This window comes from Zingiber officinale, chromosome 4A (assembly GCF_018446385.1).
Source record: "Zingiber officinale cultivar Zhangliang chromosome 4A, Zo_v1.1, whole genome shotgun sequence".
Classification (NCBI taxonomy): domain Eukaryota; kingdom Viridiplantae; phylum Streptophyta; class Magnoliopsida; order Zingiberales; family Zingiberaceae; genus Zingiber; species Zingiber officinale.
In genome coordinates this window covers 43,711,611-43,733,893 of record NC_055992.1, presented here as the reverse complement: position 1 = coordinate 43,733,893, position 22,283 = coordinate 43,711,611, and the positions used below count along the sequence as shown (strand labels likewise).

Below are 22,283 nucleotides of genomic sequence, written 5' to 3'. Positions count from 1 at the left end.
CTCACGATCAAGATGGAAAGGAACAAACCATTGGAAGGTCGTAGTGTAATTAGGTATTAGTTTATCTTAACTATATAATTACACTAGTACACTTAGAGTGTATTGAGTAGGACCATTAGAGGTCGTTTCTTTTTATACTGACTTTATAAAGGAACAAAGACCTCAGTTATTATGGAAGTGTGTGCTCTTAATCCTAATATAATAACAAACACATATATTTAGTATTTATTTCTTTGACTTATCAATGAGTGAGATTTAGTTCGATAAATCAATAAGCTCGATAAGTTGGGAAATGATATTACTTATAGTGTGTGTTGTTGATTATAGAAGGAAACTATGTCCTAGTGATCTAGGTTGATAATGTCCCTAAGAGGAGCTCATAAGGATTGTCATGTTAAACCCTGCAGGTGGACTTAGTCTGACATGACGATAAGGTTGAGTGGTACTACTCTTGGACTAAGATATTAATTAAATGAGTTGTCAGTAACTCACTTAATTAGTGGACATCCGATATCTTAAACACAGGGAGACTAACACACTCATAATAAGAAGAAGCCAAAAAATGTAATTTGGGATTGGTGTGGTAGTTCAATAATAGTTCTTTAGTGGAATGGATTATTATTGATGGAATTAAGTTGTGTGTTCGGGGTGAACACGGGAAGCTTAATTTCATCGGGAGACCAAAACCAATTCCTCCTCTCGGTCCCTATCGTAGCCTCTTGTATATAGAGATTTATACCCACCACATACCCACCTTCTTACCCATCCTAATGGGGCCGTCCAAGCTAGCTTGGAACCCAAGCTAGGGTCGGCCAAGACCAAGTGGATGAGCCAAGTTGGTGGCCGGCCAAAGCTTGAGTCCCAAGCTTAGGTGGCCGACCACTAGAATATTAAAAAGGATTTTTATTAAAATTATTTCTTATGTGGATATCATGGTTTTAAAAGAGAGTTTAAAATTTAAATTTTTCCTTTTATAGCTTTCTACAAAAGATTAAGAAAAGATTTGAAATCTTTCCTTATTTGTAGATTGAAAGGAGATTTTAATTTTGAGAAAACTTTCCTTTTTAATCATGATCATAATTTAAAAGAGAGTTTTAAAAATTAAATATTCTCTTTTATTAGTTTCTACAAAAGATTAAGAAAAGATTTGATATCTTTCCTTATTTGTAGATTGAAAAGAGATTTCAATTTTTAGAGATAACTTTCCTTTTTGGAAATTATCCAAATGTTTAAAAGAAAGATTTTAATTTATAAAATTTCCTTTTTATAACCCACTATGAAGGAAAAAATTATTGAAGAAATTTTTTATAAATTTTCGGAAACAAATTAGGAAGTTTTAATTTTTGTTTTAATTAAAACTCTCCTTGTTTTGGGGAGAAAAGTGGCCGGCCAAATCATTTGGAGAAGAGAAAATTATTTTTAATTGAATAAATTTTCCTTTTCTTGGCAAAAGAATTAAGGAAGTTTTTATTAAAATTTTCTTATTTGCCAAGACCAAGGATTATAAAAGAGGGGGTAGAGGTGCCTTCATGGTGAACAATTCTATTCTTTTCTTCCTCTCTTTTTCACCTTGGTGTGGCCGACCCTTAGAGGTTCTCCCTCTCCTCTTCTCTTCTTCTCTAGTGGCCGGTTTTATCCCCTCTTGGAGCTCTTGATGGTGGCCGGTTCAAGCTAGGAGAAGAAGGAGAGAAAGGAGGTTTTTATTTCTTGCATCCCTTGGAGCTTGGTGGTGGTGGCCGGACCTCTACTTCTCATGGAGAATTCTTGGTGGCCGGATCTAGCTTGAAGAAGAAGGAGCTTGGTGGTTCTCGTCTCGGAAGATCGTTGCCCACACAACGTCTGAGATAAGAAGAGGAATACGGTAGAAGATCAAGAGGTTATTTTACTTACAAAGAAAGATATAACTAGTAATTGTTTTCCGCATCATACTAATTTTCTTTGTATAGTTATTTATGGAAATACCAAACACAAGAGGCATATGATTCTAGAGTTTTCGAAATAGTTTTTTCGAGTTTGTGTTTTCTTCTTTTTTGAATTTGTGATTTGATTGCTCTTTTTGGTTAACCTAGAGTTATTTAAGGAAATAAATATCAGCTTTCCTTAAAAGGCTTTGCCTAGGCGGTGGTGGTTGCTCCCATATCCAAGAAGGTCATGTGCCTCACCATGCAGTCCTGGAAGCCAATTTTGGAAATTAATATTTATGGAATTAATAACTTAGGTAGATTTGAATCAATAGTGTTAAGTTCTGCTTGCGATTCAAACCTAAACCATTAAGAACAGATAAGTTAAATTTGGAATCAATGATGTTAAGTTCCATCTGCGATTCCTAATTTAACTTCTAAAGAACACAATAGGTTATTTAAGGAAAGGTTCGACACTTGTACAAAAATTTTTGTACAATGAAACCGGTACGATTTTCTTAGGACTAACCAACATGATGCACTGTAACAGTCGACTGGTGCACTGTAGCGTCGACTGATAGAGAGCCGTTGGGCTGACACCAGTAGACTGGTGCAAGGACCAGTCGACTGGTAACGGGCAAATCAGCTTACTGATTTCTTCCAAGCTCTATAAGAAGGAGCTTGGGATGGCCGGCCAAGGTGACGAAATTAGACTTGGTTAAAGCCTAATTAGTAGTCACCAAAGTGCTCAAGGTCTCTTGTGTCCAACTGTTCTTGGTTGGTGTTGTGGTGAGGTTTCTCCACCCACAAGGAGTTGCTTGAGTAGTCGGGGGCTAATCCACCGAAGGATCGGGATCGTCCACCTTACAGACAACCGTGGAGTAGGACCATCATCTCCGAACCACGTTACATCGATGTGCATTGGTTTGCTTGTTCTTTTCTTTGTCATTAGCTTTTGTATTCATAATTAATATTTGTATTTTCGCTTGCGCACTAACGAATACGTAGGAAGCGAGTAATTGGGGGTGCCATCCATTCAACCCCCTTCTAGCTGGCTGCAAGATCTCCACCAAGTAGTATCAGAGCGAGGCCGCTCTCCGTCAGACTAACCGCCGAGGAAGCAAAGATGACCGGCTTGATAGATCTGCCAAAGTTCGAAGGAGGAAGCTTATGGGACATCACCTTTTGGATGGTGAAGATGAAGAACTTCTTTGAGACGGATTGAGACACAATGATGGTGGTGGAAGAGCCATTTGAAGTACCTAAAGACAAGAAAGGGAAGAAGCTTCGACCACGACATTGGACGGAGGAGCAAACCACACGATCGGAGGCAAATTCAAAGGTAATATCAATATTGATTGAAATTTTACCTTCTAACGTGATAAGTCGTGTAGGTGAATACAAGAACGCCCACGAGTTGTGGAGCAAGGTAAAGAAAGTTCTAGGAGAAGAACTTTTGCCTACACATGATGAGCTAGAGCCCAAGAAGATGGGCTTAGTAGCTCAAGAAGAGGAGGAGGAGCAACCGGAAGGTGACGAGCACTCAACTTCCGAGGAGAAGGAGGAGAAGGATGAAGAAATGCCATCCATTAGTGTGGATGAGGAGACATCCTCAAAGGTTGAGGAAGAATCCGAGACAAGTGAAGAAGAAGTCTTGGAAGTCAACCTAGTGAGTACCTTCACCGAAGCAAAGTCAAAAGATCACATTGTGTGCTTCGAGTGTAATGAAAAGGGGCACTACAAGAGTAGATGTCCTTTGGGTAAGAAAGAGATATATCTTAAACTCAATTCAATTCATTTTGAATCTAATTTGAGTTGTAGGAAGAAGAAAGAGAAGAAGCACATTAGATGCTTCACATGTGGAGAAATGGGTCACTACCACACCAAATGCCCAAGGAAGAGAGAGCTCAAGAAATTGGCACATTTGAAGATGTGGGAAAAGAAGTGGAGGAAGAATGGAGGCTCGAGTCAAGGGGGAGCTCCAAAGGTAAAGGGTAAGGTAAACCCTAGTTTAAATTTGAAGTCAAATTTTCATTCCTCCTTGCATGCTAGGAAAAATAGTGTTAATCATTATATGCCCATGCAAAATTTTGGATTTAAATATCATGATAGGAATAGAGTAAATATTGATCATAACCCTAGGAGACCTATGCTTGATAGACCTAGGAAAGTTAAATTCTCATTACCTAAGGAGAAGAAGGTAATAGAGAACCAAGACATTAATCCCAATAAGGGGAGACATATACCTAGGAAGGGTAGGTCTAGGAATGTCCAAGGTGGACAAATTAACTCTAGGGTTAGGAACTGAGAGAAGGAGAATCAAGCTTCAAGGGGAAAGCTTGATAAGTTAGAACAATTCCTTAAGAGATTCAATGTTGGATCTAAGGAATTAAGTATGGTGTTGGGTAGTCAAAGACCCAACAATGATAGATCGGGTTTGGGATACCGATCTAGTCCCTCCAAGGCCAAAAGGAGACCATGTGCTAGGGTGGCACATGATAAGGGCAAGGGAGAGTCATCTAAAGCTAATGAGAAGAAATATGCTAGGGTTGCATATAATTATGGCAAGGATGATGTGTCCAAGGTGCACCACTGTGGTTTAGCCATAATGGAGAAAGCATCTAGGGAGGTGGCTAAGGCTAAGGGCTCTAGGGGGAGCTCAAAGAGTCAAATTAGGACTCATGGCCAATGGATCTCAGGTGGGTACTACTTGGGAGTCTAGAGGAGCCATGGAGTGTGCCAAATGGTTTGGAGACGGACTTGAGTCTTAAACCTAGGGATTTGGTACACATGGTTTATGTTTCATGCAAGAAATATGACATTTGGGGGGTCATATAACATGATAATTGGTTTTGGATGTATAGATGCCATATAAACCAATGCTAGGGATGCATTGTGGGTTGATATGGGCAAATACATCAAGAGGAAGCCAAAACTAGGACTTTAGGTCAAGGTTCAATTGAACCATTTAGCTAGTTTTGGATTTTGTGTCAATCTTGGGATTGGTGATAGATACATTTTGTAATGTATTTTTCCCAAGTAGACAATGGTACAATAGACCTCTTCACAAAATTTGGAAATTTTTGGAGGTCTAGGGAATTTCTGGCGCATTTTTGAAGTTGTCCTGAAAAGGTTGATTTTTTTCAGAAATAGGGTACCAGTCGACTGGTACATATACCAGTCGACTGGTAACAGTGTTTTTGAGCACAGAATGTCTCTGGAAACTCATTTTTATGAGGGTAGTCGACTGGTACCGAGACCAGTCAACTGGTAATAATAGATTTTGACCATAGAATGCTTCTGTAAGGTTCTGTCGAAGGGTGCAGTCGACTGGCACTCAGGGGCAGTCGACTGATACCAGCCTAATATTGTTTTTCAGTGCTGTTCATGATCGTGTCAACTCATTTAAATGTATGAGATCCATAGGGGATAAATACATGAGTTTGGGTCAGTTTGGATGATAAGTTTTCAACAATTGGGATATTGTTGGAGAACTTTTTGGATGTTAGGCAAAGGGGGAGAAGTAAGGTTTAGTTGGGAAAACCTTAAATGCCTTTGGGAAAACATTAAATGCCTTTGTATAGGGGGAGCCTTGTGATAGATTCTTAAAAATCTCTGTGGGAAAATCCTAGCTCATTGGGGAGTTTAGGTATAGGGGGAGCCTTGGGATAGGTTCCAATGCATGCTGCATTTCCATTCGACGGTGTAAGTCCAAGTGTGTAGCCTTGGCAACGTAAGTCCATTCGGCGGTGTAAGTCCAAGTGTGTAGCCTTGACATCGTAAGTCCATTATTTTTAACATGTTTATTTGCTATTTGTTTTCCCTAACTTAAACGTATTGCCAAACACCAAAAAGGGGGAGATTGTTGAAGCAATCCCAATGGTCCGCGGGACCATGTGTTTTGGGTAAAGGGTTTAAGTTAGGTTTACTCTTGTTATTTGATATTTGTATGTGAGTGTGCAGGCTTGCAGGATACACATATGACTCAGCTTGATGGCTTTGGGCCCGGTGAAGGATGGAGCATCCGAGGGACCGTGGACAAGGCAGCAAGGATAATGGCCGAGGGAAGCGACTTCGAGGCATACGCGAAGGATGAAATTGTGGACGAGCCGCAAGCTTGGATGCATCTGAGGGACGAGAGCCAAAGGAAGTAGGCTTGAAGGCAAGAAGTCAAGGCTGCAAAGAAGAGTCAAGTGAGTCGTGAGGGTACGAGTGCATGATAGATTATACTCGGGGAAAAATCCCGTGGGGGTAATGTAGTAGTCAATGGGGGGGGGGTACTGATTACGGCCCAATTTTGTCGCGAATTGGGCATCAAACAATGAAGTACCAAACCCCTCCTAAGCTAATGTAGCATAGGAATGACTCGGGTCGTCCGCCAACGAAAGTAACGATAGGATGGTAAACTTAGGATCGTATGTTATTTTATTTTTGGGATTTTCAATATTAAAATGGGGTTTGGATTTTTGATTCTAAATCTAACAAATAAAAAGCAAGACAAGTAGGAAATTACTCTAATGCGGAATGAAATCTAACTAAGTGCGAATAATTAATCCACAACGCATTGTCACTCTACGCTATGGGTTAATTATCAACACGATTAATCTAGGGAATGAAATAGCGAAGCATCAAATAAAATCTAACCTAAATAATGAAAGACAATACAAGTAATGAAACTAACCCTAATGAATAAAAGGCATTGCAAGTAAAGAAATCCCTATCTAACCATTGACGATTTTCCTACATCGCATTGTCACACTACGATACAAGATTATCTATCAATGGGCATAACATAAAGTAAAGTATTAACGAAACTAAGAATGCAATGAAACCTAAAGCATGTAATGAAAGTCTAAACTAATCTAGCCTAATTGCATTAAATCAAAGCTAGAACCTAACGAAATTGAAAGTACAAGACAAAGCAAGAATTCAATAAACTAAAATGTATTAAATTGAACCTAACTATTGGTTGAAGCATTTCATCGAACACTTTGTGTGCGTGAAACTAATCAAGCATAGTAAGTGCAATTTAAACATGGAAATCTAGTTCAATACAAATATTCAATGAAACAAACTCCAACACAAGTAAATTAACACAATGCAGAATTAAACTAAGAAAACTAAACTAATCCAACCACAATTCACACTTCGCATCCGATTACCAATGACTACCCTTGCCGTCACACAAGGACCCGGCTCCGGAACCCCCAAGAACCAGTGAACAGTAGCACTCTGATGGACTTGCTGCTAGCTTCATCACCGACGTAGATGAATGCAATCTTCACCGAGGAACCCCCTCGCTGGAAGTTGCTGGAAAATCTGGACTGCCGGACCTCCCTATAATCTGCCGCCTTCTTCTTCCTCTGCCCGTCCGAACCCCAGAAAGCCAGAGAAGTCGGAAGGTGAAGGATCTCACCGGAGAACCCCTCCGGTGAGGTGGATGACCGGAATCGTCGCCGAAGTTCACTGCTGCCGCCACTATGCTCACTGCCGTCGCCGCTGGAAACTGAGAAGGAGAAGTGGGCTGTGGTTGGCCGGCCGGCGGCAGTGCAAGCAAAGGAATAGAGGCCGCCGGCCGGAGAGAAGAGGAAGAACGGAGAAGAAGAAGGTGTGGGAGGAGCGTGCCCTAGCCCGCAAGCAGAAGAGAAATCGCGAGAAGAGAGGGGTGTCGGCACTGTGCCGTGCGGTGGAGGACACACCGGAGAACCCCTCCGGTGAGGTGGATGACTGGAATCGCTGTCGAAGCTAGCTGCTGCCGCCACTATGCTCACTGCCGTCGCCGCTGGAAATCGCAAGGAGAAGGGTGGAGAGGGCTGGCCGGCCGGCGGCAGTGCAAGCAAAGGAATAAAGGCCGCCGGCCGGAGAGAAAGAAAAGAAAACCGGCGGTGGGGAGAGCTGCGTGCCCTAGCTGCCGCAGGGAAGAGAAATCGCGAGAAGAGCAGGGGTTCCTGTGCCGTGCGTGAGGTAAGGGAAGTTTCTTAGTGGATCGGGTTTGGGAAGGAATGGGATTTTGGGTTTGGATTAATGAGAAGATCCGGATCCAATAAGATAAGTGGAATTGGGCTTTTAAAAGTGGGCTTTAAGATTGGGTTTGAATTGAAGCTTTTGGATTGGGTTTGATTGGATTTAGCTCTTCTTGATTCAACTTGGAATAACATGAGCCCTTGGATTATTTGATCCCGATCAACGTCCCAAATTACTCCCCTACAAAACAAGATGTATCTTTTAGATGAAACACCAGAAAATATAGGAAAAATTAGATCAATGCTCCAAATAAATCTCAACTCATAAAACATGATATAAATGCGGAATTAAGTATACGAGAGAGTAAAAACGCTATGTATAAGAGACAAAATAATACATCAAAATACTAGTTATCAACTCCCCCACACTTATTCTTGCTCGTCTCGAGCAAGTAAATTAAACAAGAAAGATAACTAAAGATGCATTCCCTAGCAATTCTTAATCATATATAAAAAATAGTGAAAGAGAGTTACCTAAAATTGTCAAATTCAAATGACTAAAGTAATCATGGATTCAATTCATACACTAATTAACAAGCATGATAACTTACATCCATAATAGATAAATTGAGAATGATAACAAAATAACCTCACAAGGTGAGTGATTGTGGCTCTCCTCTCACATACATGCAATAGTGGAGCTCACTCAAGCTACTCATGATAAATGCACTACCATAAGCTTGATTTTCTTCTAATCTCCACCACTATATACATAAGAGTACACAATAAAATAATGAAGGCATTATTTGAAATATAAGGGGAAAATGAATCAAGCAAATGATAGTATAAGAGAAGAAGTGAAGAAGATAAAACAAGTTATTGGTGGAAGACATGGACATAATGGAATATTACATAGATGAGTACAAGTAACAATGCCCAAAAAGTAGTACATCCAAACTCCCAAGCTAGCTCTAAAACTCAATAAAAGTGTGAACAATCTCTACGATAGCTTTTCAATAAACATTCACTCATGATCTACAATAAAATCCAAATTTTGCTATCATAAAGATTGTTCCTCACAAAAAATTCTACCGCCTTTCACCAATATAATAAAAATGTGAACAACTCTTACTCTAGCATTTCACATTAAAAATCCATACATGATATGCAATAATATCTCAATATTGCTAAAGTAAAAATTGTCACTCACAACAATTCTACTACAAATGAATAAAAATGGCACATGTCAACATTTTTCACAACTCCAATAAACATGTATACAACCTCTACTATAGCTTTCCAATAAAAATCACTACTCATGATATACAATAAAATCTAAATATTACTACAATAAAGATTGTCTCTCCAAAAAGTTCTACCACACACAAATACAAAAGGGCACAACATGTTAAAGTTTTTTTTTTTTTCAATTTTATTTTTCTTTTCACTTTTTTTTTCATTTCTGTTTTTTTTTATTTGTTTTTTTTTCTGATTTGCTTTTTTTCCCTTTTTTTTTTCATTTTTTTTTTCAACATGTTGTGCAACATTATACAACATCATCAATAGCTCAAATAAAAAAAAATAAAAAGCATGGTTTACCTATGGTGATCAAGCATGGTTCACCTATGCTTCTCCTAAATTCCACTAAGCTATTTCTCTCCCCCACACTTAAACTTTTGACCGTCTCAGGCAAAATACTCATCATGTACATCCAAAAATATCCACATCCATAAGAAGGTAAGAGTGAAATAAATGGAAGAGAGAAAAGAATGATATGAAAAATGATATGGATTTTATTCAAGAAACATGTGATAACAAAAGGAATGAATGAAAGAAAGTGAGATAGCCTTCATAAAAATCATGCAAACCTATGATAATGTGGTCTTGAAAGAATTAAGCAAGTTCTAGAGTAGCATTAACCACAAGTGCATCACACATCAATAGGAATAATAGGCTCAAAAATATCCTCACTAGGTATATAAAAAAATTATCATCTCAATCTACCAACATGAAATCCATTATCAAGTTGTAATCACATGCAATCCAAGAATCCAATCATGACAATAAATCATCAAACTTGACAATCAAATTTAACTAGCTTTCACAATTTCTAAGGTGATAAAAAGAATGCATAGGAAATTTATTATGAAAACCGACAAAGCAACTAAAAATGAACTACTAAGCAAAAGCAAATAAAGCAAACAAAGCAAAGAAAGGAAAGACATATATACAAGCTAAAAGTGAAAGAAGAAATAAGATGGAACAGACTCCCCTGAATTTCTGGCGGTCGGAGTCGATTCAGTTCCAGAAGCCAATCTGGAAGTGGAATGGTTGTAGGTGAAGTGAGGATCACTCCCTCCACCTTTGACTCCTCAAAAATTTTCTCCGGTGGCCGAAGACGGTTCAGTTGGAGTGTCCACTCCAGAAGCTTCATTATTGCATAAACTGTTAGGGCTTTCTTCAATCGGTACAATGCATCCTTGCGTGATTGACTGCAAATGAAATATCTAAAAAATTCCTGCACACTAAAAAGAAAAGGATGCAATTCCTGCACGCATGCTGTGTGAGATGTATCAGAAACAATATCAATATAAACAGAGCATGAATCAAAAGACATGTCACATCTACTACAATCAAAATGAACTACCTCCATGGTATTTCCTAAAGATTCAGAAGAAATATCAACCTTACCATCCTGAAAGATACCTGAAGGTTCTAGTATAGTGAATGTGGCATCATCTTGGTCAGGTGAAAGAACTGGCTCTGGATCAGGTACAACCAATGGAAGTGATTCTTGAGTTTCCCCTACACTTCCATCGTCACTAGGTACAATAAAAAGCTCAACCGGTGGTAGAATAATCATTGGAAGCGATTCTTGGGTCTCCCCTACACTTCCGTCATCATCAATATCACCTGCAACATCAAGAACATCTGAAACAACAATATCATCTACAACAACATAATCAGAATCAACTACAACATCACGATACAAAATACTAGAAGAAGTATGTAGAGTCGCAGAATCAAGATCAGGCAAATCACAAACTCTACAATCCATCTCATCAGGAATTGATGCAGTAGGTTGATCTGATAGCAACTGTAATTGTGTCGATGAATGTATTCTTGGCTGGAATTGTGTTTCTTGATGCTGACATAATTTTTGTGATTGCTCCCTAAAATCCTGCTCAGGCTGATGGTGCTGAAAGTAAGGTTGATAATAGTGGGACCACTCAGAATTCCCTTGTTGTGTGTTCCCATACCCGAATCCTTCAATTAAATTATACCTGTCCTGCTGATGAGTCTGATAATACTGAGGATCAGGCTGATAATACTGGATCCTGGTAGGGAGTACACTGGCAAAGGAATGAACATCTTCAGTTATCACTAGTCTAGTCCCATACTGCTGATAATTTACAGCCATACTCTCGATAAGTTCTCTGGCCTGAGTAGATGTCTTGTTAACTAGAGCCCCTCCACTAGCTGCATCAACCATACTCCTGTCCATGGGGCATAATCCCTCATAGAAGTATATAATTAATAGCTGATCGCTTATCTGGTGCTGAGGGCAACTAGCAACAAGTCTTTTAAATCTTTCCCAATAATCTTGAAACGGTTCTCCTGTGAATTGTTGGATTCCACAAATACTCCTCCGAATAGCTGCAATCTTAGAAGCAGGAAAGAACCTTGCCAAAAATAATTTCTTCATCTCGGTCCAACTGGAAATTGAATTGGGTGGGAGACAATACAACCAATCTTTTGCTGAATCTGCAACTGAAAATGGAAATGCTCTAAGTCTAACATCTTCTTCTGATATGCCATGTGGGCTCCATGAAGAACAAATCATCTCCAAATCATGCAGATGTCTGTTGGGATCTTCACCAGAAAGTCCATGAAACTTCGGTAAAAGAAGTACTATATTCCATAACTCGAAGTCTGTATCTAAATCAGAATATCTGATGCAAAATGAATCAGTTGACAAATCTGGTGCCCAAAACTCTCTTAGAGTCTTTTCAGTGTTCTTCTCCATGTTGCTCATCAAGTCTGAAGGTCTGATCACACTGAAACTCTGAAACTACTGATAACACGTAGATTTCCTGGTCTTACCTATAACACTCATGCAAATACCATCAAAAGACACAGGAAAATATACAAGATAACACACATGCATACAAGAGATGAAATAATTTAGCCCCTAACAATATTTTTGAATTTTTGCAACCACAAATAATAGAAACAAGAAAAGAACGAAAATAGAAAAACAATCCTAAGATTATCAAACACCACTACTTTTCCCCGGCAACGGCGCCAATTTGATTACGGCCCAATTTTGTCGCGAATTGGGCATCAAACAATGAAGTACCAAACCCCTCCTAAGCTAATGTAGCATAGGAATGACTCGGGTCGTCCGCCAACGAAAGTAACGATAGGATGGTAAACTTAGGATCGTATGTTATTTTATTTTTGGGATTTTCAATATTAAAATGGGGTTTGGATTTTTGATTCTAAATCTAACAAATAAAAAGCAAGACAAGTAGGAAATTACTCTAATGCGGAATGAAATCTAACTAAGTGCGAATAATTAATCCACAACGCATTGTCACTCTACGCTATGGGTTAATTATCAACACGATTAATCTAGGGAATGAAATAGCGAAGCATCAAATAAAATCTAACCTAAATAATGAAAGACAATACAAGTAATGAAACTAACCCTAATGAATAAAAGGCATTGCAAGTAAAGAAATCCCTATCTAACCATTGACGATTTTCCTACATCGCATTGTCACACTACGATACAAGATTATCTATCAATGGGCATAACATAAAGTAAAGTATTAACGAAACTAAGAATGCAATGAAACCTAAAGCATGTAATGAAAGTCTAAACTAATCTAGCCTAATTGCATTAAATCAAAGCTAGAACCTAACGAAATTGAAAGTACAAGACAAAGCAAGAATTCAATAAACTAAAATGTATTAAATTGAACCTAACTATTGGTTGAAGCATTTCATCGAACACTTTGTGTGCGTGAAACTAATCAAGCATAGTAAGTGCAATTTAAACATGGAAATCTAGTTCAATACAAATATTCAATGAAACAAACTCCAACACAAGTAAATTAACACAATGCAGAATTAAACTAAGAAAACTAAACTAATCCAACCACAATTCACACTTCGCATCCGATTACCAATGACTACCCTTGCCGTCACACAAGGACCCGGCTCCGGAACCCCCAAGAACCAGTGAACAGTAGCACTCTGATGGACTTGCTGCTAGCTTCATCACCGACGTAGATGAATGCAATCTTCACCGAGGAACCCCCTCGCTGGAAGTTGCTGGAAAATCTGGACTGCCGGACCTCCCTATAATCTGCCGCCTTCTTCTTCCTCTGCCCGTCCGAACCCCAGAAAGCCAGAGAAGTCGGAAGGTGAAGGATCTCACCGGAGAACCCCTCCGGTGAGGTGGATGACCGGAATCGTCGCCGAAGTTCACTGCTGCCGCCACTATGCTCACTGCCGTCGCCGCTGGAAACTGAGAAGGAGAAGTGGGCTGTGGTTGGCCGGCCGGCGGCAGTGCAAGCAAAGGAATAGAGGCCGCCGGCCGGAGAGAAGAGGAAGAACGGAGAAGAAGAAGGTGTGGGAGGAGCGTGCCCTAGCCCGCAAGCAGAAGAGAAATCGCGAGAAGAGCAGGGGTTCCTGTGCCGTGCGTGAGGTAAGGGAAGTTTCTTAGTGGATCGGGTTTGGGAAGGAATGGGATTTTGGGTTTGGATTAATGAGAAGATCCGGATCCAATAAGATAAGTGGAATTGGGCTTTTAAAAGTGGGCTTTAAGATTGGGTTTGAATTGAAGCTTTTGGATTGGGTTTGATTGGATTTAGCTCTTCTTGATTCAACTTGGAATAACATGAGCCCTTGGATTATTTGATCCCGATCAACGTCCCAAATTACTCCCCTACAAAACAAGATGTATCTTTTAGATGAAACACCAGAAAATATAGGAAAAATTAGATCAATGCTCCAAATAAATCTCAACTCATAAAACATGATATAAATGCGGAATTAAGTATACGAGAGAGTAAAAACGCTATGTATAAGAGACAAAATAATACATTAAAATACTAGTTATCAGGTACTGTAGCAGTTGACGGTATTGTAGCAGTTACTATAGCAGTCGACTGGTGCACTGTAGCATCGACTGGCAGAGAGCCGTTGGGCTGGCACCAGTCGACTGGTGCAAGGACCAGTCGACTGGTAACGGGCAAATCAGCTTACTGATTTCTTCCAAGCTCTATAAGAAGGAGTTTGGGATGGCCGACCAAGGTGACGAAATTAGACTTGGTTAAAACCTAATTAGTAGTCACCAAAGTGCTCAAGGTCTCTTGTGTCCAAGTGTTCTTGGTTGGTATTGTGGTGAGGTTTCTCCACCCACAAGGAGTTGCTTGAGTAGCCGGAGTTTGCCGGGGGCTAATCCACCGAAGGATTGGGATCATCCACCTTACGGACAGCCGTGGAGTAGGAGCATCATCTCCGAACCACGTTACATTGACGTGCATTGGTTTGCTTGTTCTTTTCTTTTTCATTAGCTTTTGTATTCATAATTAGTATTTGTATTTCCGCTTGCGCACTAACGAATACGTAGGAAGCGAGTAATTGAGGGCGCCATCCATTCAACCCCCTTTTAGCCGACCGCAAGATCTCCAACATACTCCTCTACACGTATCCACACGGACAAGAGATAGAGAAAAACCACTTAGAGTGTGCTAGCACTCTTGGATGGTCACGACAATGGAGGAGAGGGAGAGAGGAGTAGAGAGGAAGAAGAAGAGATAATTAAAGTTAGCACACACTTGCACTTATTCCCCTTTTAAGTGGTCGGCCACTCATGGAATACCAAGAGTCATGACTCTTGGTCTTCCTCATGAGGTGGCACACACTTGATGTAGCCTTGATGATGTGGAACATCATCATTGGCCGGCCCCATGCCAAGTCACAAATGATGTGGCATTTGGTCAAGTCAAACTTGACCCTTCATCTTCCCTCTCAAGTCAAGTCAAACTTGACTTCTTATTTCCCATGGTTGATCAAATCTAATATTTGATTCAAGTCAATTTAATTTAATGAATCTCTATTCATTGAATTAAATTGACTCAATGAATCCAAGTCTAAATTAGACTCATTTGACACATGAATCGAATTGAGTCCAACTCAATTAGTTGAATTTGGATTACTCTTAATCCAATTTGGTTCATCACATGAACCTAATCCTCTTGGTTCATCATATGAACCTAATCTCCATCTAATTTCCCTTTGTTTGTGACTCTATAGGTTCTTGTAACGTTGACAATGCTCCTAAACCCATTAGAAGCATAAGTAATGAGCGGTATCTAGCAACACATCATTACTACCCAAGTTACAAGAATGTTGAGATCCAACATCACCTTTGTGACTACTAATTGTGACTCTCATAATATGTGACAATGCCCTTCTATCTTTGACATCTAGATTGATCAATTGAGGCATAGACCGTGTCATCCTCTAATCAATCTATATCTTGAACTCCAAGTAGACTCACTCTAAACAAATGAGCTCAATATCTCATATTGACTCATTTGGGCATGACCATGCACTTAGTGGTCTCACTCTATCAAGAATCATGATATCACTCCCGTCATATAGGAGGGATAGATCCCATCTACATCACTCACATCCCTCCGCATAATTTGTTACATACCTAGTAATCACCTTTATAGTCCACCCAGTTACGGGTGACGTTTGACGAAGCCAAAGTATGCAACTCCTTATTAGAGCTGTCAGACGGGCCAACCCGTGGCGGGCTAACCATTTGGAGAGGCGGGGCGGGCCAACCCGCCAACTTGGCGGGTTGGGAAATTTCCAACCCAACCCATTCTAAGGCGGGTTGCGGGTTTGGCGGGCCAACCCGCGGGCCCATCAAAAATTTTTTAAAAAATTAAAAAATATTTCATATCTTCAACGTTTTACTTCGAAAAAGTTTTCTACAATTAAATGTATACATAAACATGTATTTTAAATATAAATGAACACAAACGAGTACTTATGTTGGATGAAAAGTACTATTTTTATTTCAAAATTATAACAAAGAAAGATAATAAATTGACCTAAAACTTAACTTACATGTGTTTTTCAACCCACGGGCCAACCCAAGCCCGAGCGGGTCGACTCGCGCGGGTCGCGGGCCTAGGCGAGTCGACCCACGACGGACTTGGGTTGATAAAATTTCAACCCACCCTGCTTAAATTGTTTGGCGGGGCGGGTCAACCCGACGGGCCCAACCCAAATTGACAGCTCTACTCCTTATATAGGGAACCATGGTGACTTCAGGTCCAAGGACTGATAGTCATACTAATAATCACATGAGAAAGTATATGACACTCATATAACGATCCATGATACTTTCTCATGGCGAGTCATTCAGTATACATTCTCCAATGCATACCCATGTGTCAACTTGATATCTCTATATCCATGACTTGTGAGATCAAGTCATTGAGTTGACCTACATGCTAGTCTCATCACATTAACATTGTCCTTGAATGTTAATACTTGACTAGGAATGATTAAGAGTAGTGTTCTCTATATCATCTCACTATCAATTCAACCAATCGATTGATATAGATAAGAACCTTCTACTCAAGGACGCTATTATACTTAGTTATTTGGTACCAATACAAGTAAGTATAATAACCATAAAGAAATACCTTTATAAGTATATAGGAATATAATACATCGAGTCCATACAAAAATCATCATATGATTGACTCTAAGGCTCTAACTAACAATCTCCCACTAGCACTAGTGCCAATCAGTGTAGGCTCTAAGGCCCAATGACCTAGTGTGACCATCATGCTTTCCCTGTGCCAAAGCCTTGGTCAAGGAATTAGCGACGTTAGCCTCTGTGGGTACTCTGCAAATCTTCACATCTCCTCTATCGATGATCTCTCGAATGAGATGGAAGCGCCGTAGTATGTGTTTGGTCCGCTGGTGTGAGCGAGGTTCCTTAGCCCGTGCAATTGCTCCATTGTTGTCACAATAGAGCTCTATAGGATCGACTATGCTAGGAATCACCCCAAGCTCAGTAATGAACTTGCGGATCCAAACTGCCTCCTTTGCTGCTTCTAATGCAACAATATACTCGGCCTCTGTTGTAGAATCAACAACTGTGTCATGTTTCGAACTCTTCTAGCTCATAGCACCACCATTCAAGCAAAACACGAACCCAGATTATGATATATAATCATCTTGGTTAGTTTGGAAGCTGGCATCACTATAACCCTTTACAGCTAGCTCGTCATCGCCTCCAAATATCAAGAAATATTCTTTAGTCCTTCTCAAGTACTTAAGAATATTCTTGATTGCTATCCAGTGACGCTCACCTGGATCTGACTGGTACCTGCTCGTCATGCTCAAAGCATACGAAACATCAGGATGAGTACATAGCATGACGTACACCTATAGCTGAAGCATAAGTGATCTTATCCATGTGGTCTCTCTCCTCTCTAGAAGAGGGACTTTGAGTCTTCAAAAGACTCACACCATGTGACATCTACAGAAATCCTTTCTTGGAATTCTGCATGGAAAATCGTAGTAATACCGTGTCAATATATGTACTTTGACTTAGGCCAAGCAATCTCTTACATCTATCTTTATAGATCTTTATGCCTAGAATACAGGTTGCTTCACCTAAGTCCTTTATTGAGAAACAATTCCATAGCCAAGTCTTTACAGACTGCAGCAAAGGGATGTCATTTCCAATGAGTAGTATGTCATCCACATACAATACAAGGAAGACAACTGTGTTCCCAACAACCTTCTTGTAGACACAGGGTTCATCTTCATTCTTGATGAAACCAAACTGTTTGATCGCATCATCGAATCGAAGATTCCAGCTTCGAGAAGCTTGCTTTAGTCTATAAATGGACTTATGCAGCTTGCATACTCTGCCAGAATACAATGGATCTACAAAACCCTCAAGTTGTGTCATGTACACATCCTCGAGCAAGTTTTCATTCAGAAACGCGGTTTTGACATTCATCTGCCAGATCTCATAATCGTGGTATGATGCAATAGCAAGCAAGATCCCAATGGACTTAAACATCGCTACTGGAGAAAAAATTTCATCATAGTCAATACCATGAATTTGCTTGAAACCTTTAGCTACCAAGTGACCCTTATAGGTAATAAGTCCATCCATGTCAGTCTTTCTCCTAAAGACCCACTTACACCCAATGGGTTTGACACCTTCAGGTGGATCAACCAAAGTCCATACTTGGTCGGTGTACATGGATTCCATCTCGGATCTCATGGCCTCTAACCATTTCTTAGAATCTGGTCTCATCACAACTTCCTGATAGGAGGTAGGCTCATTCTCAATGAGCATAACGTCATCATGGTCAGACAAGAGAAATGAGTATCTCTCAGGCTGACGACGTACCCTATCAGACCTACGAAGAGGTAGGTTTACTTGAACTGGTTGTTGTTCCTCAACTCCTTGTGGAACAATCTCATCATCCACAACATTTTGTGGTTCCAGTTCAACTTCCATCAAGGCTTCAGTGCTATGGTCCATATCTTGAAGTTCTTCAAGATCGAACGTACTCCCACTAGTTTTTCTAGAAACAAAGTCCTTTTCTAGAAATACCCAGTCTTAGCCACAAACACTTTGTGCTGACTGGGAATGTAGAAGTAATATCTCTTCGTTTCCTTGGGATATCCAATAAAATAACACTTATCAGATTTGGGTTCAGTTTGTCTGAGACTTGACGTCAAACGTAAGCCTCACAACCCCAAATCCTCATAAAAGACATCTGAGCATCTTTCCCAGTCTATATCTTATATGGTGTCTGTTAGAGTGTATATTAAAAGCCTAGCTTTTGTATAAATATTTATTTAGAAATAAAGAATCATAATAGTCAAATATCTACATTTATTTGTTAAATGTAATTTGTTCAATTAATTTATATAGTAGACAACATGGTGTGTGGTGTCACACACAGAAGATCATGTTGTCGGTTCTTTATAAATTATAAACAGTTGCTCGCGACTAAAATGGAAAGGAACAAATTGTTGAAGTAGTCGTAGTGTAATTAAGTATTAGTTTATCTTAACTAATAAATTACACTAGTACACTTAGAGTGTATTGAGTAGGACCATTAGAGGTCGTTTCTTTTTATACCGACTTTATAAAGGACAAAGACCTCAGTTATTATGGAAGTGTGTGCTCTTAATCCTAATATATTAACAAGCACATATATTTGATATTTATTTCTTTAATTTATCAATGGGTGAGATTTAGTTCGATAAATCAATAAGCCCGATAAGTTGGGAAATGATATCACTTATAGTGTGTATTGTTGATTATAGAAGGAAACTGTGTCTTAGTGATCTAGGTTGATAATGTCCTTAAGAGAAGCTCATAAGGATTGTCATGTTAAAACCTGTAGGTGGACTTAGTCCGACATGACGATAAGGTTGAGTGGTACTACTCTTGGAACTAAGATATTAATTAAGTGAGTTGTCAGTAACTCATTTAATTAATGGACATTCGACATCTTAAACACAGGGAGATTAACACTCATAATAAGAAGGAGCCCAAAATGTAATTTGGGATTTGTGCGGTAGTTCAATAATAGTTCTTTAGTGGAATGAATTATTATTGATGAAATTAAATTATGTATTCGGGGCGAACACGGGATGCTTAATTTCATCGAGAGACCAAAACTAATTCCTCCTCTCGGTCCCTATCGTAGCCTCTTGTATATAGAGATTTATACCCACCTATACTTACCTTCTTACCCAACCTATAGGGGCCGGCCAAGCCAAGCTTGAAGCTCAAGCTTAGGGCCGGCCAAGCCTAAAGGCTGAGTTTTAAGGTGGCCGTCCAATTGCTTGGAGCCCAAGCTTAGATGTCCGGCCACATTATATTAAAAAGGAATTTTTATTAAAATTATTTCTTATGTGAATATCATGGTTTTAAAAGAGAGTTTGAAATTTAAATCTTTCCTTTTATAGCTTTCTACAAAAGATTAAGAAAAGATTTGAAATCTTTCCTTATTTGTAGATTGAAAGGTAGATTTTAATTTTGAGAAAACTTTCCTTTTTAACCATGTTCATAATTTAAAAGAGAGTTTAAAAATTAAATATCTCTTTTATAAGTTTCTACAAGAGATTAAAAAAAGATTTGATATCTTTCCTTATTTGTAGATTAAAAGGAGATTTTAATTTTTTAAAGATAACTTTCCTTTTTGGAAATTATCCACATGTTTAAAAGAATGATTTTAATTTATAAAATTTCCTTTTTATAATCCACCATGAAGGGAAAAATTATTGGAGAAATTTTTATAAAATTTCCGGAAGCAAATAAGGAAGTTTTAATTTGTGTTTAAAATTTTAATTTGCTTGGAGTTTTGGTTGTGGCCGGCCATATGATTTAAGAAAAGGTTTTTTAATTTTAATTAATTAAATTTTCCTTTTTATGGTAAAGGAATTAAGGAAGTTTTTATTAAAATTTCCTTATTTGCCAAGACCAAGGATTATAAAAGAGGGGGTAGAGGTGCCTTCATGGCTAACGACTCTATTCTTTTTCTTCCTCCCTCTTTTCTTTGGTGTGGCCGACCATCATCCCCTTCTCTTTTCTCTTCTCTCCATCTTGTGGCCGAACCTCATCTCATCCTTGGAGTCTTTGTGGTGGCCGGATCTTGCTTGGAGAAGAAGGAGAGAAAAGGAGGCGATATTTCTAGCATCTCTTGGAGCTTGGTAGTGGCCGAACCTCTTCATCCTTGGAGGAGCTTTTGGTGGCCGAAACCTAGAAGGAAGAAGAAGGTACATGGTGGTTCTCATCTCGGAAGATCGTTGCCCACACAACGTCTGAGGTTAGAAGAGGAATATGGTAGAAGATCAAGAGGTCATTAAAGTTTACAAAGGAAGGTATAATTAGTAATTAATTTCCGCATCATACTAGTTGTATTTCTTTTGTAAGAATTCCAAATACAAGAGGCAATTAGATCTAGTTTTTTGAATTTATTTTTCGAGTTTGTGTTTTCTTCTTTTTCGAATTGGTGATTCGATTGTTCTTTTTGGTTAACCTAGAGTTATTTAAGGAAATTAAATATTAGCTTTCCTTAAAATGCTTTGTCTAGGCGGTGGTGGTTGCTCCCATATCCAAGAAGGCTATGTGCCTCGCCATGCAGTCCTGGAAGCCAATTTTGGAAATTAATATTTAATGGAATTAATAACATAGGTGGATTTGAATCAATAGTGTTAAGTTCCGCTTGCGATTCAAATATAAACAATTAAGAACAGATAAGTTAAATTTGGAATCAATGATGTTAAGTTCCGTCTGCGATTCCTAATTTAACTTTTAAAGAACACAATAGGTTATTTAAGGAAAGATTCAACACTTGTACAAAAATTTTTGTACAGTGGAACCGGTACGATTTTCCTAGGACTAACCAACAGTGTCTTTATCACAGCTTTGGATGGAACACGGTTAAGTGTGAAGGCTGTTGTGTCTAGAGCATATCCCCAAAAAGATATAGGAAGATCTGTGTGACTCATCATAGACCGTACCATATCTAATAGGGTACGATTTCTCCTTTCAGATACACCATTCCACTGTGGTGTTCCAGGAGGAGTGAGTTGGGATAGAATCCCACACTCAGCTAGATAGTCACGAAACTCATGGCTAAGGTATTCACCACCTCGATCTGATCAAAGTATCTTAATACTCTTGCCTAGCTGGTTTTATACTTCATTCTTGACTTCTTTGAACTTTTCAAAGGATTGTGACTTATGTGTCATCAGATACACATAACCATATCTACTGAAATCATCAGTAAATGTAATGAAGTACCTATAACCACCTCTAGCAGCGACATTGAAAGGGCCACATACATCACTATGTATAAGTCCTAACAAGTCAGTTGCTCTTTCGCTGTGTCCACTAAAAGGAGTCTTGGTCATCTTGCCCAGTAGGCATGACTTGCATGTCTCATATGATTCGAAATCAAATGAGTCCAGCAAACCATCTTTATGGAGTAGGGATAAGTGATTCTCATTTATATGACCTAAGCGACAATGCCAGAGATAGGTTCGGTTCATATCATTTGACTTGAACCTTTTGGTACTTATGTTATAGATGGGGTTCTCTAAGTCTAGAATATAGAGTCCATTGATCAGAGGTGCACTACAATAGATCATATCTTTTAAATAAATGGAACAATTTTTTGTTCTTTATTATAAAAGAAAAACCTTTCTTGTCTAAACAAGAAGCTGAAATGATGTTCTTTGTGAGAGCAGACACATAACAACATTCATCTAATTTCAGTACAAGACCAGAGGGCAGAGATAGAAAGTAAGTTCCTACAGCAACAGTAGCAAC

The 22,283-nt window shown here is 39.1% G+C and overlaps 1 protein-coding gene across 1 annotated transcript; it reads right to left on the bottom strand.

Annotated features, from left to right (window-relative positions):
• Positions 1-6,897: 6,897 nt before the first annotated feature.
• LOC121969871 lies at positions 6,898-11,434 on the bottom strand. The gene is made up of 2 exons (XM_042520158.1): positions 10,571-11,434; positions 6,898-8,105 (listed from the first exon to the last, which is right to left on the bottom strand). Exons 1-2 carry the CDS (start codon positions 11,367-11,369, stop codon positions 8,098-8,100), a joined length of 807 nt encoding a protein of 268 aa, XP_042376092.1. The 5' UTR covers positions 11,370-11,434; the 3' UTR covers positions 6,898-8,097.
• Positions 11,435-22,283: the final 10,849 nt, after the last annotated feature.

What these genes read in the sequence shown, in the direction of transcription:
- LOC121969871 (XM_042520158.1), bottom strand. Translation starts at nt 11,369, where the DNA reads ATGGACAGGAGTATGGTTGATGCAGCTAGTGGAGGGGCTCTAGTTAAC.